Source organism: Silurus aristotelis (genome assembly GCF_946808225.1).
Source record: "Silurus aristotelis genome assembly, chromosome: 17".
NCBI classification, from domain to species: domain Eukaryota; kingdom Metazoa; phylum Chordata; class Actinopteri; order Siluriformes; family Siluridae; genus Silurus; species Silurus aristotelis.
The window spans coordinates 20668379-20686196 of NC_139590.1; the positions used below are offsets into that span (position 1 = coordinate 20668379).

General features: G+C 40.7%; 1 protein-coding gene across 1 annotated transcript in view; it reads right to left on the minus strand.

The window, feature by feature from the left end:
* The window catches only part of fat4 (FAT atypical cadherin 4), a 102814-nt gene extending 96597 nt beyond the window's left edge, over positions 1 to 6217 (minus strand). Inside the window, exon 1 of the mRNA XM_083566020.1 lies at positions 504 to 6217. Coding sequence (XP_083422146.1) covers positions 504 to 5609 — 5106 coding nt within the window. The 5' untranslated portion in view covers positions 5610 to 6217. The remainder of the gene's footprint in view (positions 1 to 503) is intronic.
* Between the last annotated feature and the right edge of the window lie 11601 nt (positions 6218 to 17818).

Genomic DNA, 17818 nt, shown 5'->3' on the forward strand with positions numbered 1-17818 from the left:
CCAGCAATTGCCTCCGTGAACCATTTCTTTTTTTTCTTTTTTTTTTTGGCCTGGAACAATAAGGACCGCCTGCCAAAAACACAAAATCCCACTTACAACAACCATGACTTGCTCAAGTGCAAGGTTATTTACATCTAACACAACCCAGATCTCTCTCAAAAATACATAAAGCAGGGTTTTAATTAACAAATACACAAAACTGTGTGTGTGTGTGTGTGTGTGTGTGTGTGTGTGTGTGTGTGTGTGTGATTTAACTTGGAGTGTGGCTGCCAGTATTTCTATCAGAAAACTTGATCCCTCTAAACCAGGCCAATGACTTCAGCATATGTTACTGCACAGCCATGAGTTCTCATTTTCTTGGAGCCTTCCGAGCATAATATGCAAGAATCATCGGAATCACAAGCGCACGCTTCCAAAAAAACGTTTAACCCGATTAAGTTTTCCCAATAAAATAAGGCAAACAACACGAATGCGGCCGAGCAGGAAAACAAGCCGTTACTCACCTCGGCTCTCTGAGTTCGGGGTTGGTTGGTCTCTGTCTCGATGGCGTAGACATCTAGAAGATATAAATCGGCTCCTTGTTCCCTATCCAGCTCCATTGCTGTCTGGATTGTTCCCGTGTGACGGCCAATGGTGAAAAGCCTTCCTACGGCTTTTCCGCCACTCCGGACGGCCACGATGAAATACTCCACTTTGGTGGCAGAGCCTCGAGGGCTGTAAGCGTCTAGCGAGATGACATTGGTGCCAGGAGGTTGACCTTCCTTCAAAATGGTTATGTATTTGGGTTGAGAGAATACAGGCCCATCAGCGCCCTGAAGAATGATGGTCAACTCGGTCCGGGAGGTTTTACGCTCCGTACCATGGTCAGTGGCAGAGACAATGAGGCTATAAATGAGTTTTGAAGGGATGAGCTGGGACGCCAGTCGAATGTCACCGCTGTAGCGGTCCATGATGAAAGTGTCCGAATCACCTTTAACCAACTCGTACTCCACCTCTCCATTTGCACCCTCATCTGGATCGTAAGCTATGACTGTGGTCAGGATAGAGCCAATTACAATGTTGGGTTCAGCAACCAGGGCGTTTTGAGAGACGAAGTTGGGAACGTTGTCGTTTTGGTCCGTGATCCAGATCGTAACATTTTTCAGTGCAAAACGACGGAACTCAACTGGGACTGCCTGATCTGTTGCTTTGACGGTCAATTCGAACATATTCGAGAACTCTCGGTCAATCTCGCTGCTCGTCAGGACGACTCCAGAGGATGGATCGATACGGAAATGGCTTCCTCTTGGCGTCTGCTGCACTACTGAGTACTCCAGCTGCCCATTAATATCAGCATCTGTATCGTGGGCTGTGATTGCCATAATAGAGGTGGACAGAGGAAGGTTTTCAGGGATGGACTTAAAAATATCACCTGGAGCAAAAACAGGCGGGTTGTCATTGAAATCTCGCACATGAATAACAAGAGGGATAGAGGAGGATCTTTGAGGCCTTCCATTGTCTTTTGCGGTGATGTTCAGTTTGTAAAGTGACTGAGTTTCGTAGTCCAGCTTTCGGACGAGGAAGATGCTGCCAGTGCTGGGACTAATACTAAAAGTGCCATGATTGTTGTTAGCTGTGATGCTGTACGTTATATCGGCATTGGATCCCGAATCTAAGTCGGTCGCTGTGATGGATGCCACTAGCTCTCCGATCCGCATATTCTCTAGAACGTCTACTGTACTGGTGGACTTTGGAAAAAATGGAGAGTTGTCATTCTCGTCCAAAACTCTAATGCTCAGCAAGCAAGAAGAGGACATCGGGACTGCTCCAGAGTCTTCGGCTATGATCTTAAGCGAGTACGAGGATGTAGTTTCGTAGTCCAATTTCCCCACAAGTGTGACTTGACCAGAGCTGTTGTCAATGCTGAATTGGTTTTCCTCATTGCCTTCCAAGATACGATAGCGCACCAGTCCATTTTTGTTTTCATCCACATCTGAAGCAGACACTCTCAGTAGCTGTGTCAAGTTTTGTGCCAACTCTGAAATGGAAGCCTGGTAGATGTCCTTGGTGAACTTGGGTAGATTGTCATTGATATCCTGTATGTAGACCTGCACTTTGGCTTGGTCTCTGAGAGGCTTGGGAAGTCCCTGGTCAGCCGAAATGACCGCAAAGGTGAAAACAGCCGTACCTCTCTGCCTCATCAGAGATTCCCTGTCCAACTGGAGTGTGCTTGTCAGTTCGCCAGTAATAGCATTCAGTTCAAAGTTTGACTGTGGTGTTTCAAAAGAGTACCTCACCTCGCTGTTAGGACCAAAGTCTTTATCCTCTGCAAAAACTCGTCCAACCAGTGAACCTCGGGGTTGCTCTTCCTTGAAGTGGAACACGTAATTTGTGCTATTAAAAAGTGGCCGGTTGTCATTGACATCGTCCAGAATAACAGTCACGTTAACACTAGCGCTTAGCGTCTCCACCGCTCTGTCCTTTGCCACCAGTAGCAGATTGTACCTGTCCTGTACTTCTCTGTCAAGCTCTGACTTAATGTACAACTGTCCATCAGGGAAAATCCCAAAAACGTCATTAGTGTTCCCACCCGTAATGTCATACACTATTTCGCCGTTCACTCCAGAGTCTTTATCTGTAGCCTCCACCTTGAAAAAACGACTGTTCACTGGCTCCGACTCCAAAATAATAACTTCGTATGAGAGCTGGTCAAATACAGGAGCATTGTCATTGACGTCATACACACTGACAGTCAAGAGGAGGGTGGAGGTGCGCCGTGGAACACCACAATCCGAGGCCAAAACCTCCACCTGGTATGAGCTCGTAGAAACCTCGAGAGGTCCAATAAGCGTGATAAGTCCGTGTTTCTCGTGAATATGAAAAAGTCCTTTGGGGTTTTGCTGGAGGCTGTACTCTATCATACCATTAGGACCTTCATCAGGATCAAAAGCCTTTGCCTGAAAGATGTGATGACCCGTCTTCCAGTTCTCCACCGCGCTTACGTGCTCCACGGGATGGAGAAAATGAGGAGCGTTGTCATTTAGATCCTTTACTGTAATGTTGACTATCGCTTCTCCGGTTACCTCTCCACCTCTGGCAATCACCTTCAGCTGATAAAACACCTGCTCCTCCCTGTCAATTAGTCCAGTGGCAGTTATCTGTCCTGTTCCACTATTAATTGAAAAAAGTCCTTTCTGGTCTCCTGATGCTATCAAATAACTAATATTAGTGTTTAAATCAACTGTAGTTGCCAACACTGTTCCTATCACTGTGCCATGGATCATGTTTTCAAAAACAACAAAGCTATATTCCTTCTGGCTGAAAGACGGTGGGTTATCCTGAGTATCAATCACGTTAACAGTTACAATGCCTTTCGTATGGGAGTGTAGGTCTCCTCCGTCCGTTGCAGAAACCTGTAGCTGGTAAGTCGTTTTCTCCTCCCTGTCCAGAAGCACTAGGGTTGAAATTTTGCCTGTGTTGCTGTTGATGTGAAACTTGAACGTGTCCCCGGAACTGATAGTGTATCTCACGGTGCCGTTTCTTCCCAGGTCAGGATCGGAGGCTGACACGGTCGTGACATACGATCCCTGAGGCTCGTTTTCTTTAATGTTAGCGAAATACTGCACGGGGTAAAAGACAGGCTTGTTATCGTTTATATCTTTTAACGTGATATTGACTTTGGCAGTAGAATGCAACGAGGGAGAACCTCCATCGGTAGCTTTGACATACAGCAGGTAGGAATCCTGTTCTTCTCTATCTAGTTCGGAAGCAGTGCTTAACTTCCCTGTCGCCGCATCTAAACGGAACAACTCGTGCACGTTAGCTGGCGATTCTGAGTCAAACGTGAACTGTACCGTGCCATTGGCGCCAAGATCTGTATCTACAGCGGACAGTCGAAGGAGTTCACTACCGGCTGGTGAATGCTCAACCAGTGATACATAATAGATGTCATGTGTGAACGTCGGGACTTGATCGTTTACGTCCGTGATGTTTACGATCAGTGTGGTATATGATATTTTAGGCTGCAGCCCTTGGTCTTTGGCACTTATGTTCAGTGTGATTTCAGATGCAGTTTCCCTATCAAGTACAGCCGCACTAGTGATCAAGCCGCTGTTCTCACTAATGACAAACCAGCCCAAACTGTTTCCTGACACAAGCGAGTAACGCAGGTTCGCATTCTGCCCAGAATCACCATCGGTGGCTGACACCCCTTTAATGTAGCTGCCTTTGGGAACATCCTCACTAATATCGACCCTATACACCGCTTCCTGGAATATGGGTGGATGATCATTGATGTCATTCACGAAGATGACTAGGCTAGCGAAAGAGGACCGAGCTACGGGTTTTCCGTTATCGGACACAGATACTGTAAGGTTGTAGGAGGATATCCGCTCTCGATCTAGCACACTGGCCACTTTGATTAAGCTCAGGTTAGGGACAGGTGAAGTATGCACTTCAAAGTGGCCCTGCTCATTTCCTCCAAGTATAGAAACGGATATATTACCATTAGCTGTTGGAGAATCTGAGTCGGAAACGGTCAATAATGCTACTACCGTTCCAATTTGTGCATTTTCATCGACTGAGGCGAACTTTGAAGTGGTGGGGAAGTACCTAAACTTAACTACAGGGTCATTATCATTCACATCAAGAAGTTTAATTGTTGCTTCTGTCCTTCCTGACAGTGATGGCATGCCATTATCTTTAGCATGTATGGTGAAGGAATATTCTTTTTTACTCTCATAATCTAAAGCCTCCTTAATAACTATAGTACCTGCTTTCGGATCGATTTGGAAAGGAGTTCCTTCGTCTAAAAAGTACCTGATGTCTGCATTAGCACCTTCATCCTGATCGGTGGCTGCAACCTTCAAAACACTAGACCCTACAGCTGCATCTTCCAACACACTTGTCTGATACTGATCCAAGTCAAACATGGGTGGGTTGTCATTGACATCCTGAATCGTGACATTTACTTGGAGATAGCCATATTTTTTAGGTTCCCCTTTGTCTTGGACCTCAACAAGAAGCTGGTAGAAGGACGTGAGCTCCCTGTCCAAGCCGCCGGTGGTCACTAAATGCAAAAAAGCACCCTCTCCACTGGGGTTCACAGTAACATCCAGGCGAAAAGTTCCCTTCTCGTTGCCGCTAATGATCCGGTAAGTATTGTGGTCCACTCCATTGACACCATTGTCCGCGTCCGTTGCAGTATCCAGGATGACCTGCCTGCCCCCGACCGCGTCCTCTCTGAACGAGACGGCGATGGTTGCATCTGGGAACGCAGGAGCGTTGTCGTTCACATCCAGAACTACAATTCGGACCTCGGTAGGATATGTGGGCTGGCTGGACAGCACCACAACGTTGATTATGTCACTCGGCAGGGTCTCTCGATCGATCACAGAGGACGTACGTATGACGCCGTTCGTCCCATTGATGGTGAACAGATTGTGGCTCTCGCCAAAACGGTAGGTGAATCCCGGTTTCGGTTCCACAGTGCCCACGTAAGTGCCAACCGGCTGCTCCTCCCGAACCTGGAACTCGTGTCGAATTTGACTGGATGAGGAACGTTGCCATAAAGTCCAAAAGATCAACAAAAGCAGCTGAAATGCAGACAGACTCCTACCTGAAGGCTCCATGCTGAAAGTGCCAGTCCAGCTCTCTCAAACAGAGATGCATCCACTCCAAATACAAAGAACGCAGAGAAGAACGAAAACCGTTCAAAAACAATCCGACGTTGGGCTCGGCGTGTATTTCTCATGCATCAATCATGCAAATGTTCTTTTTTTTCTGCTTCGAGTTTCTAATAAAAGTTCTGTGCAGAGGGAAATACTGATATTCTTTTGGCTTCTTCAATGCATTAATATGCAACAGGCATCAGTGCAAAAAAAGTCTGCAATGCAACAGGTGTGAATGCAAAAGAAAAACTTTAAATGTATAAAAAGATGACATTGAAAATGCCTTTAGTCGCAGCCAGAGCTCGTCCTGGAAAGCCCATAGAAGTTCTCCGTGCCTCTCCTCTGCTCATAATGCCAGGGATGGAAAAGTTTCCATTGTAAAGAAAGAGGGGAAAAAAGTTCCAGCTTTGTGGCAGAACAAAGGAAAAAATCCTCCAAATTGCAAAAAGTCCCTTAAAAAACAAAATCTCGGTCGGTAAGTAAAGTTTTTAAGAAATGCAGAAAGCGCTGCTTTGAGACTTCCAGGTCCAGTGCAATATGCGGCAGAATAACGGAGCCTAAACTTCACTCCTGTCTCGGAGAACAAAGCCCGAGCGCAGCAAAGCCCCGCCCACAAGCGATTTTATTGGACAACCGGGACTGATCCCGCCTCATTCGGGCTCTCTGATTAGTGGTGGAAAGCTCCATTCAAACTAATAAGCAGGTAACGAGCACCGTTATTCCTTATAATAAATATAAATAATTAGAAAATGCATGTTTATTTACAAAAAAAATTAATAAATTGTAATAGTGTCTAAAAAACATTTGCAAAACTATTTCAAAAATGTTTTTTTTTTGTTTATTGCATAACAAAAATACTTTAATTAATGTAATATATATATTTTTTATTTATACTTTAGTTACTGTTTATATTAAAATAATATTATAGTAACATATCTATGCTTCACTTTACATTTAGGCTGATATTCCGAAAGATTTCATTTAATGTATAAAAGTTGATTTGTTTTAATACTTATATGGAAATACTTTAATAAACTATTATAGGAGGGGGGGTGTTTATACCATACACACCATATATACTTATATCACAATTGAAATATCTCAACGAATGATCATTTCACTGGTTACACCTTCGTCATTTCTTTCTCTATTCTCTGCTATTTTCGATAAGTCGAAACATTTGTGAAGGTTTGAGCTAACCCAGACTAAACCCTTTACACTATTTAATGCTGCATGATTTATTTAAAATGCTGGATCACTTTTTAGCTATAATACAAATAGAACCTGTTAAATATTTTTTTAATGGTGTGGTGGTGAAATTTCAGTCAGCTTGTGGTAATTCTGGAAAAAAAAAAAAAAGTGTATCACATAGGTAAGTGCTGCCATCTAGTGGTTCGTTCCAGAGCTGGACAGTCCTGACTTCTCGTTTGTCCTTTTGGGGAATCCTTCAATGTTGTTTGTAGAATAATTCATTGTAGAGAACATAGGGAGATGCCGATTGCACCATCTATAAGGGGCTCATGTTTTTCACTTTTTCATAAATGCAGCAAAACATCATGGTTTATATCATGGTGTCCATCTTAACTGGATTTGTTTCACAGCATAATTTACTGATTGGTTAGTAATAATTTACTCTATTACCACTATGGCTACTCCCATTGCTACTACTGCTTCTTCTTCTTTCCTTCTCCATCCTCAGCATTCTCCTACCGATATACCCCATGTCCCTCCTCTGCACATGTTCAAAGCATCTCAATCTCGCCTTCCTCACCTTGTCTCCAAAATGTCCTACATGCGCTGTCCCTCTAATAAACTTGTTTCTAATCCTGTCCATCGTCGTTACTCCCAACGAAAACCCCAACATCTTCAGCTCTGCTACCTCCAGCTCCACCTCCTGTCTTAGTGCCACTGTCTCTAATCCATACAACATCGCAGGTCTCACCACAGTCTTAAAATAAACTTTCCCTTTCACTCTTGCAGATACTCTTCTATACACTTCATCCATTACTTTGCACTAGTGCCCTCTGAACTCCTTCACCTTCTCCACCTCTTCTCCCTGCAACCACACCACAACTACTGCTGCTACTACTAATGTAAGATTATTACTACTACTCAAGCTACCACTACAATTGGAATATCTAATGAGATCCCAAGATGGCGACAGTGAGGTCGTCTGCCGCCAAGACTGTTTCGGCTACACTTTGTTTTTGTGTGTATCTCATACTTTTTTAGTTATACTATACCTTTAATATACTTTAAACATATTTAATTTATTTGCCTAATTTTATCCTTAAATTCTATTTCTATTTTTATACACATTAATGCTATGGCACCTTACTTGCACACTATGTAAACTTTATTTTTATTATTTTATTCTTAAACGTATTTACAGCGGGGGAAATAAGTATTTGACACATCAGCATTTTTATCAGTAAGGGGATTTCTAAGTGGGCTATTGACACAAAATTTTCACCAGATGTAGCCATCAAGCCAAATATTGAATTCATACAAAGAAATCAGAACATTTATGTATGTGTCAAATACTTATCTTCCCCCGCCGTATGTGCACCGGATGCATACATTCTTGTATTCTCCATCTTCCATATTTGTATAAAAATACCTCATGCTAATATGTCATACATGTAAATATCCATTTAATTAATTCAATATATAAGCAGACACTTCTGCACTCACTTATGAAGAATTCTAACTTTCTTATCGCTCTATTTGTTTTTTCCTTTCAGATTTTATAATGTTTAATGTTTAATATTTATATTGCTGTAGTTTGCCTGGAGCCTTACTTAAGAATTTCATTGCACAAACTGTCACTGACATCTGGATCTAATCTTCTACTTCTTTAAAATCAACATTACTTGTTTTTGTTTCCTTTCTTTTTATCTGCTTCTATTTATACAATATTACTACTAGTCCAGGTACTATTACTGCCACTACTACTATTCTAATATTACTACTACTGCTACTACTGCCATTGATACTGCTACCTATATTGGTAGAGAGAGAGAGAGAGAGAGAGAGAGAGAGAGAGAGAGAGAGAGAGAGAGAGAGTGGGTAAGTTAAGCCCCCCTGTGTATCTAGCCAATTGCATACTTGTATTGTTATGTGACCATTCATTTGGGACCCACATCATTTCTGCATATCAGATTGCATTTGGTTAATGTTTAGTTGATAGTCAGTTTATCCCCAGGTGGTGCAACTTACCCACTGACTGTAATGTAAAAAAACACAGTTCTAAAACACAGAGTTCTAACACTTGGACTTCAGAACATTAGATCACGCACCCAAAGCACTCATTGTAAATGAGATCATCACAGAAAAGAATCTCGATGTGCTCTTACATGGGTCCGGGTTCAGGATATGCTTATAAGCATTAAACCCAACAGACTGGTCATAAAAGTGGTGTAGCAACTAGTTATAGCGCCCTTCTTAATGTTAGTCAGATATTAGGATTCAGGTTTAAATAATTTAAAGTGCTCGTTCTTACTCTACTTTCAGACATACATAGAAAACCCCCTGCTATCTCTCGCTCTGGCCACCGTGAACAGACCCCCAGTGTTCTACGTTTGATTTTCTTCAAGAGTTTTCTCTTTTTCTCTCAGACTTTTTGAACAATTTATGAGGGAGTACTGCTTGTAGGAGATTCCCATAGATGATGGGCTAGAAATGTCATTTGTGGACTTATTAAACTTTTTTGGGGTTAAACAAAACACCCCTAGACCGACTCATCGTTTTTAATCACACGCTAGACCTAATATTATCCCACGGAGCAAACGTCACTGATATACAGTAGATATTTTACCTCAGAGTGATGACATCATAGACCATTACCTCATACTGTACACACTACCGGTAGAGCAGATTGAGTTACATGCTTTCATTGTACTTCTGCCTCATTTTCCCCTATTTTGAGGACCAGGTAAGTTTAAAAAAGTAAGTTCTCTCTCTCTCTCTCTCTCTCTCTCTCTCTCTCTCTCTCTCTCTCTCTCTCTCTCTTCTCTCTTTCTCTCTCTCTCTCTCTCTCTCTCTCTCTTTTTTTTTTTACCTTCTGTCTGTCACTCTTATCCATCTTCCCTTTGTATGTTCACAGCAACAGATATCGCTCTATAATGCTCTTTGTGTTGAAGTGTTTGATCAGTCAATCAGACACACACACACACACACACACACAAACACACACACACACACAAACACACGCGCACACACACCTTCAATAATACACTAGCCGTTATTGTTCAGTGTAAAATCTCTCGGATCAAGAGTATCAAAATTTGAGGATCAAATTTGAACCATATGAAATTCAACCACAGGTGAATTTCATGTCTTGCACTGAAATAAACTATAGAACTCTGATATCTTCTGTTTAATGTGTCTTGGGTATCTTATGAGTTTAAGCTGATTAGGAGGTGATCCCTCTAACAAATCCATGCTCTCCACCAGCATCACCTCCCTCCACTCATCCATCGAGTAGACAAAGCTCTCCTCCGCTTCCTGGGTATAGTTGTGCCAGCTATTGGTCGGCTGAGCGTATACGAGTCTCCTATTGAGTACCAGTACCAGGTTTTTTTTACCATTGTATTATATTGTATTATATGGTGCTTTATATTTGTTTAGCTATCAATGTTTTTTTTCCACTCTTTGAAATAAATGTAAACTGAATAAAGGCTGATTCGTGTCATTTACTCTCGATTGATTCAATCAGGCTCGAACTACACTTCCTACATGATCAGGTTTACTCTGTTTGTACCGATCAATCTCACATTCACAGGCTTCCTGTAGCTTCCTGAATTATATTTGTGTAGGAAGACCAGCTTTCAGACCCTTCTCTGTTCTGGCAGTACATCTTCATATGATGTCCAAAGACCTACCTTCCTGAGGTTCTTAAATGAAAACTTCTTGGATTAAAAAAAAATGCTTTCTAACTATTTTCTTTCCAAACAGAGCATAAGACAGATGCTATTCTTAGTCTGTGTTCAAGTGAATCAGTAGTACAAATTATTTATTGACTGAGATCTCAAAGTACTTTATGTAAGTCACTCTGGATAAAGGGGTGATTTAAACCAGCAACCTATGGGTTCAGAATAGTGAGATCTTTACCACAAAGCCAAAAAGCCCCACACAAAGTGACAGGTTTTAACGGATCTTTATCTTTTAAAAAATAAAAATTAATAAAAAAAATAAATAAAAAAATGCACTTTTGTGCCCTCTAGTGGAATAACTTGATGCATGTTTCTCCTGAGTGACCTGCCTGGTCCATCCTGATGTCCTTCTCCTAGTTAAAGTATGCACTATACCAAACAAGGCAAGCAAATTTATTCAAAACAATGTTTTAAAAGATATATTCTGTAGACACAAGGAGAGTCCAGTTCCTAAAGAAACTCATTTACACTTTTCCAGGGAGAGATAAGTGACAGTTTAATAGGTGGACAAAGCTCAAGCTAGTATGAAATTCCTGCAATAAATCCTATCTTCAAACAGGTTATCATGCATCTACATTTATGCTGCTGATCGCAGCACCTGTCAATAATACACCATCTAACAAACATGCGAAATGAGCTAGATTCATGCTAGTTGTGTTTTCCAGTTCAGCTAGCAAACATTCATTTAAATTAGGTGTATAGATATAATTACAATAAAAAAAAAAATCACATCTAGTTACGAAAGCTAGTGAAAAATAATGGACCTAATTCAATTCTGAGAGCAAGCGATACTGATAACTAGGTTTGGATCGTACTTGCCGTTAACCAATATAAAATATAAAATAGTATATAATATAAAATAGTACTGAACTTTATTACAAAAAAAAAGAATAATGAAAATTTGCTGAATGAAATACATATGAATATATTATTATAATCATATGAAGTATAGTAATAAATATTGAGGGAAATAAAAGAAATGCTTTCAAACTGAAACAAAAAAGTAAGAATTCATAGAAATAAAAACAGTTACATCCTGAATTAATAATAATAATAATAATAAAACACTTCAACGAACAGCATGCAGCATTGGTGATTTGCCTCTAGAGGTGTACTGTACAACCGCAACCCGGAAAAACTATCGGTATGGATTTTTGCCAAAATATTGGTGCTGATCAATGGGCAAAACTGATGAATCGGTCGACCTCTACTCCAGTGTAGAAGGTGTAGAAGTTTCATTAAGTTACATTCAGCCATTTGATAATAATAATAAATGATTCACTTTGTGTCTGCAGTGAATGTGGGGCTTTTCCAGTCATCTTTGCCTTACATACAGATAGCTAAAAATGCAGGTTCTCCTGTCAAAAGAAAAAGAAACAATATCCTTTATACACTGTTTTCTCTTCATGAACTTCCTGTTACTCCAGAACATTTTTTTTATATTTTAAACAATTAAAATGAATAATTGTTTTTTTTAGTATTTGAAAGCTCACAGTCACCTCAAGCCAAACCCACATCCGTGACAAATTCCTTCTGCTTTCTTCAACAGTCTCCCCTGGTCACTTGCTCGGAAACGAATTGAGCACCATCGCAATATGGCAGAAATGGAAATTCATAGCGCATAGCTGACAAATCCGAGGCAAATTCACGATGGACCACAATCAAATAAGTTTCCAGATCCTTGTGGAAAGGCTGTTATGAGAGTAAAGAGGGTCCAGCCAACTATATGGTTTTCCATTAGTGGTGCATATGACTGTTTCCAATGAGTTCTTGCAGAAATATTAAAGTTTATTCATAGTCAATTACCATTTTATCCAGGTCCAAGTCTATCTTGGGGTCACACTGGGTGAAAAAAAAAGATTGGTTTGTCTAGCCTTGTTCCATTGAGGTCAGAGATTTAAACATTGCGCAACAGCAGATGAATACTCATTATCAAACAGCTCATTATGAATATTGATCGACACACTGTTCACAGTCTTGAGCTCTACAAAAGAGGCAACTCTTTAGGCAACTAAATAGGTTTGAGGCCTGGTTCAGATGATGTAAGTTTCTTTCTTTATTAATCATTTCTTTGTCAGTTGGTATAAAAGTGTGGTATGTGTTCTATTCAGGTGGACTGTTATATCCAGTTCAATAAAAAAGAAAAAAATATTCCACCTACAGTGCATCCAGAAAGTGTTCACAGCACATTGAAATTTCACAAACAATACACCATAATGACATTGTGAAAGAAGTTTGTTTCAAATATTTTATTACATATGACATAAGTATTCAGAGTTTTTGTTCAATACTTTTGGCACCAATTACAGCCTCGAGTCTTTTTGAGTTTGACGCTATGAGCTTGGTACAACTATTTTTGGAAACTTTCTCCCATTCTTCTTTGCAGAACCTCTCAAGCTCCATCGGGTTGGATGGGGAGCGTCAGTGCACTGGCAATCTCTCAGTTCCTGCTAAAAAACATCCCCACAGCATGATGCTGCCAGCACCATGCTTCACTGTAGGCATGGTATTGGCCAGGTGATGATTAGACCAGAGAATTTTGTTCCACTCTACCTTACAAGCTTGATTGGTCGAGTACTGCAGAGATGTTTGTTTTTCTGGAAGGTTCTTCTCTTTGGGAAGAAGAGAACCCAATGACTCGGTGGTTCCTGATCACCTCCCTGACTAAGGCTTTTCTCTATCGATTGCTCGGTTTGACCGGGCGACTCCGCTCTAGGAAGAGTCTTTGTGGTTCCAAACTTCTTCTGTTTTTGAATAATGGCCACTGTGCTCATTGGGACCTTTTGTCTCAATACAAATCCTGTCAGACATTTCTTTGGACTTCATGGCTTGGTTTGTGCTCTGACCTGCACTGTTAACTGTGGGACCTTCTATAGACAGGTGTGTGCCTTTCCAAATCATGTTCAATCAACGGAATTTATCACAGGTGGACTCCAATTAAGTTGTAGAAACAGGATGCACATGAGCTCAATTTTGAATGTCATGGCAAAAGCTGTAAATAATTATGTACATTTGATTTTTCTTCCTGACTCATGCTGAGCTCAGAGTTGTTGAAACTTTAGCCCTAAGACACAACAGTTTGAAAACAGTCATTATGAATATTAATGAAGACATACCTTCACCGTCCTGAACACTACAAAAGAGACAACTCCCAAATAGGTCTGAGGCCTAGTTCAGATGATGTACTGGTTGTTTCTTTCTTTGTCATTAAGTTCTTGCAGATGGTGTAAAAGCAAAGATAAGCTCCACAAGACAAAATTAATTAGTGTGTCAGCTCTAATGGCCCAGTAGGTTAAATCTGTGTATTGTTACCCGGTTGAACGTTGTTTCATTCCTGACTTAAGTCAGCAGTGTGGATTCTAATTTAGTGGACTGTAACATCTGGCAAAATAAAGAAAAAAAGGTAAGACTCTCCTGCCAAGTTCCACTGTGGTCAGATTTTTATCAGCTTCATGCATCTTTTTAGTCAGTTTATCGTGAATATTGATGTGAGCCTATGACCTGTATGGCCTGTGAGTTCTTGCTTTTGGGTTTGAGGACTCAGTCCCTGCTTTGATTAACATATATTTTACCTAAATATATCCTTCACTGGGGGAGTGGTGGCTCCAGCGGTTAAGGCGCTGGGTTGCCGATCGGAAGGTCTGGGGTTCGAGCCCCGGTATCGCCAGGCTTCCACTCTTGGGCCCTTGAGCAAGGCCCTTAACCCTCTATGCTCCAGGGGTCCCTTACGAAGGAAATATCAACGTCCGTGATGTCGGAGTGACGTGGGGCCGCCTTCCCGTGGGCTCACCACCTGCAGGAGGGACCGTAAGGGACGGTGCAGTGAGGATTGGGCTGCAGTCGAAGGCGGGGTATGCCTGCTTAGGCTGCTGCCCCTGCGACCCGAATTACGGATAAGCGGGAGAAAATGGATGGATGAATGAATGAATATCCTTCACTGTGTCCTTTATTAAGCATTTATTTTTCTTCTGGTATAAATAAAAAGATAAACCTGCCTAGTGAAAGCTGTAGGTGTATCGTCTCTGATAGCTCAGTGGATTAAACAGCTGTCCTTGTATCAGGTTTGAACCTCAGTTCATCCCTGTCTCAGGTCTGCAGCATGGGTTCTAATCAGGTTGAATGTAACATCCAATAAGAAGAAAAAAAAAAAAGAAAAAGCTGATTGACCCACCTGACTCCACTGAGCTCAGACATGTGAGATCTTTAACATGGAGCACCAACAGTGGTGTATTTTTTCCCCAAACAGTTCATCCTGAATAATGATGGACCAACAAAAAGAGACAAATCCCCAAAATATTTGAGGCCTGGTCCAGTTTATTTTTTTTGTAATTAATTTCAGGTCTGCAGTAGGTTTTCACCTCAGGTAAACTCTGAAATGAAAGAAAAGGTTTGGTTGATATCTTTTAGGTCCACTGAGCTCAGAAATGTCAGATTTTATCACTGAGCAGTTACATGCTGAAATGTTTAGTATGAAATGTACAGAAGCATCATGCTGGTAAAGGTGTTAAAATAAAGATATACCTCTACTGGTTACACTCTGTAATCTGTCTACCTTGATGGATGGTGGTTTGATTCACATAAATATTTTCCTCATTGTGTCCTTTATTAAGCATTTCTTTCTCTTCTTGTATAAATAGACAGATAAACCTGCCTAGTGAAAGTGTGTCTCAGTTGGTTGGCCTACTGATTGTGTGCCAGTGCTGTTGGTCAGTGTTCGGGACTTGTTTGGCTGATGGTTGGTTAGTTAATTGTAAAATTTCGCCTCAATAGGCTGAAAAGATAAATGTTTAAAAAAAGGAATGCTTTCGTCTCTGCCGGTGGCGCACTTGGTTGGAGCGCTGGTCTTATGCTGGAGCTGTTGGTCATGGTTCAAGACCCAATTGGTTGTTAACTTTTCCCTCGATAGACAGAAACGATAAATGTTTAAAAAAAAGAGAAATCAGCATCAGTGGCTAGTTTGGTTAGAGCGCTGGGCTTGTGTTGGTGCAGTTGGTCAGGGTTCAAGACCAAGTTGGTTTTTAGCATTTCCCTCAATAGGCTGAAAAGATAAATGTAAAAAAAAAGAACCACCTGCATCTCTGCTAGTGGCTTGGTTGGTTGGAAAGCTGGTCTTGTGCTTATGCTGTTGCTGTTATTCTGGGTTTGAGACCCAGTTGGTGGGTTATTAACTGTTCCCTTGATACACAGAAAAGCTAAATGTAAAAAAAAAAAATAGGTCTGATGCCTAGTTCAGATGATGTACTGGTTGTTTCTTTCTTTATCATTAACTTCTTGCAGATGGTGTAAAACCAAAGATAAGCTCCACAAAAAAAAATAAATGAGTGTGTCAGCTCTAGTGGCCCAGTAGGTTAAATCTGTGAATTGTTACCGGGTTGAATGTTATTTCATTCCTGACTTAAGTCAGCAGTGTGGATTCTAATTTAGTGGAATATAGCATCTTGCAAAATGAAGAAAAAAGGTAAGACTCTCCTGCCAAGTTCCACTGAGGTCAGATTTTTTATCAGCTTCATGCATCTTTTTAGTCAGTTTTTTTGTGAATATTGATGTGAGCCTATGACCTGTATGGCCTGTGAGTTCTTGCTTTTGGGGTTGAGGATTCAGTCCCTGCTTCAATTTACATATATTTTACCTAAATATTTCCTTCACTGTGTCCTTTATTAAGCATTTATTTTTCTTCTGGTATAAATAAAAAGATAAACCTGCCTAGTGAAAACTTTAGGTGTATTGTCTCTGATGGCTCAGTGGATTAAACAGCTGCCCTTGTATCAGGTTTAAAGCTCAGTTCATCCCTGTCTTAGGTCTGCAGCATGGGTTCTAATCAGGTGGACTGTAACATCCAATAAGAAGGAAAAAAAAAAAAAAAAGCTGATTGACCCACCTGACTCCACTGAGCTCAGAAATATCCCATCTTTAACTCTGAGCTTCAGAAGTTGTGTGATTTTTAATTTTTTTTTACCCCCAAACAGTTCATCATGAATAATGTTTTCAAAAGTTCATCCAAAATGTTTGAGGCCTGGTCCAATTTCTTTTTTTTGTGTAAGTAATTTCAGGTCTGCAGTAGGTTTTTACCTCAGGTAGACTCTGAAATGAAAGAAAATGTTTGGTTAATATCTTTTAGGTCCACTGAGCTCAGAAATGTCAGATTTTATCACTAAGCAGTTACATGCTGAAAAGTTTAGTATGAAATGTACAGAAGCATCATGCTGGTAAAGGTGTTAAAATAAAGCTATACCTCTACTGGTTACACTCTGTAATCTGTCTACCTTGATGGATGGTGGTTGATTCACATAAATATTTCCTTCACTGTGTCCTTTATTAAGCATTTCTTCTGGTATAAATAGAAAGATAAACCTGCCTAGTGAAAGTTGTAGGTGCATCATCTCTGATGGCTCAGTGGATTAAACAGCTGTCCTTGTTTCAGGTTTGAACCTCAGTTCATCCCTGTCACAGGTCTGCAGCATGGGTTCTAATCAGGTGGACTGTAACATTCCATAAAAAAAATAAATTAAAAGAAAGAAGATTGACCCACCTGATTCCACTGAGCTCAGACATGTGAGATCTTTAACACGGAGCACCAACAGTGGTTATTTTTCCCCCAAAAAAGTTCATCCTGAATAATGATGGACCAACAAAAAGAGTCAAATCCCCCAAATGTTTGAGGCCTGGTCCAGTTTATTTTTTCTTATTTGAGGTTACAGTCAACCCAATTAGAACACATGCTGCAGGTGTCATGCTGCAGACACCATGACACCTGCAGCATGTGTTCTAATTGGGTTGACTGTAACATCCAATAAGATAAAAAGCTGATTGACCCACCTGACTCCACTGAGCTCATAAATATGTGATCTTTAACTCTGAGCTTTAAAAGTTGTGATTATTTTTTAATTTTTTTTACCCCCAAACAGTTCATCCTGAATAATGTGTTCAAAGGTTCATTCAAAATGTTTGAGGCCTGGTCCAGTTTCTTTTTTTTGTGAGTAATTTCAGGTCTGCAGTAGGTTTTCACCTCAGGTAAACTCTGAAATGAAAGAAAAGGTTTGGTTGATATCTTTTAGGTCCACTGAGCTCAGAAATGTCAGATTTTATCACTAAGCAGTTACATGCTGAAAAGTTTAGTATGAAATGTACAGAAGCATCATGCTGGTAGAGGTGTTAAAATAAAGATATACCTCTACTGGTTACACTCTGTAATCTGTCTACCTTGATGGATGGTGGTTTGATTCACATAAATATTTC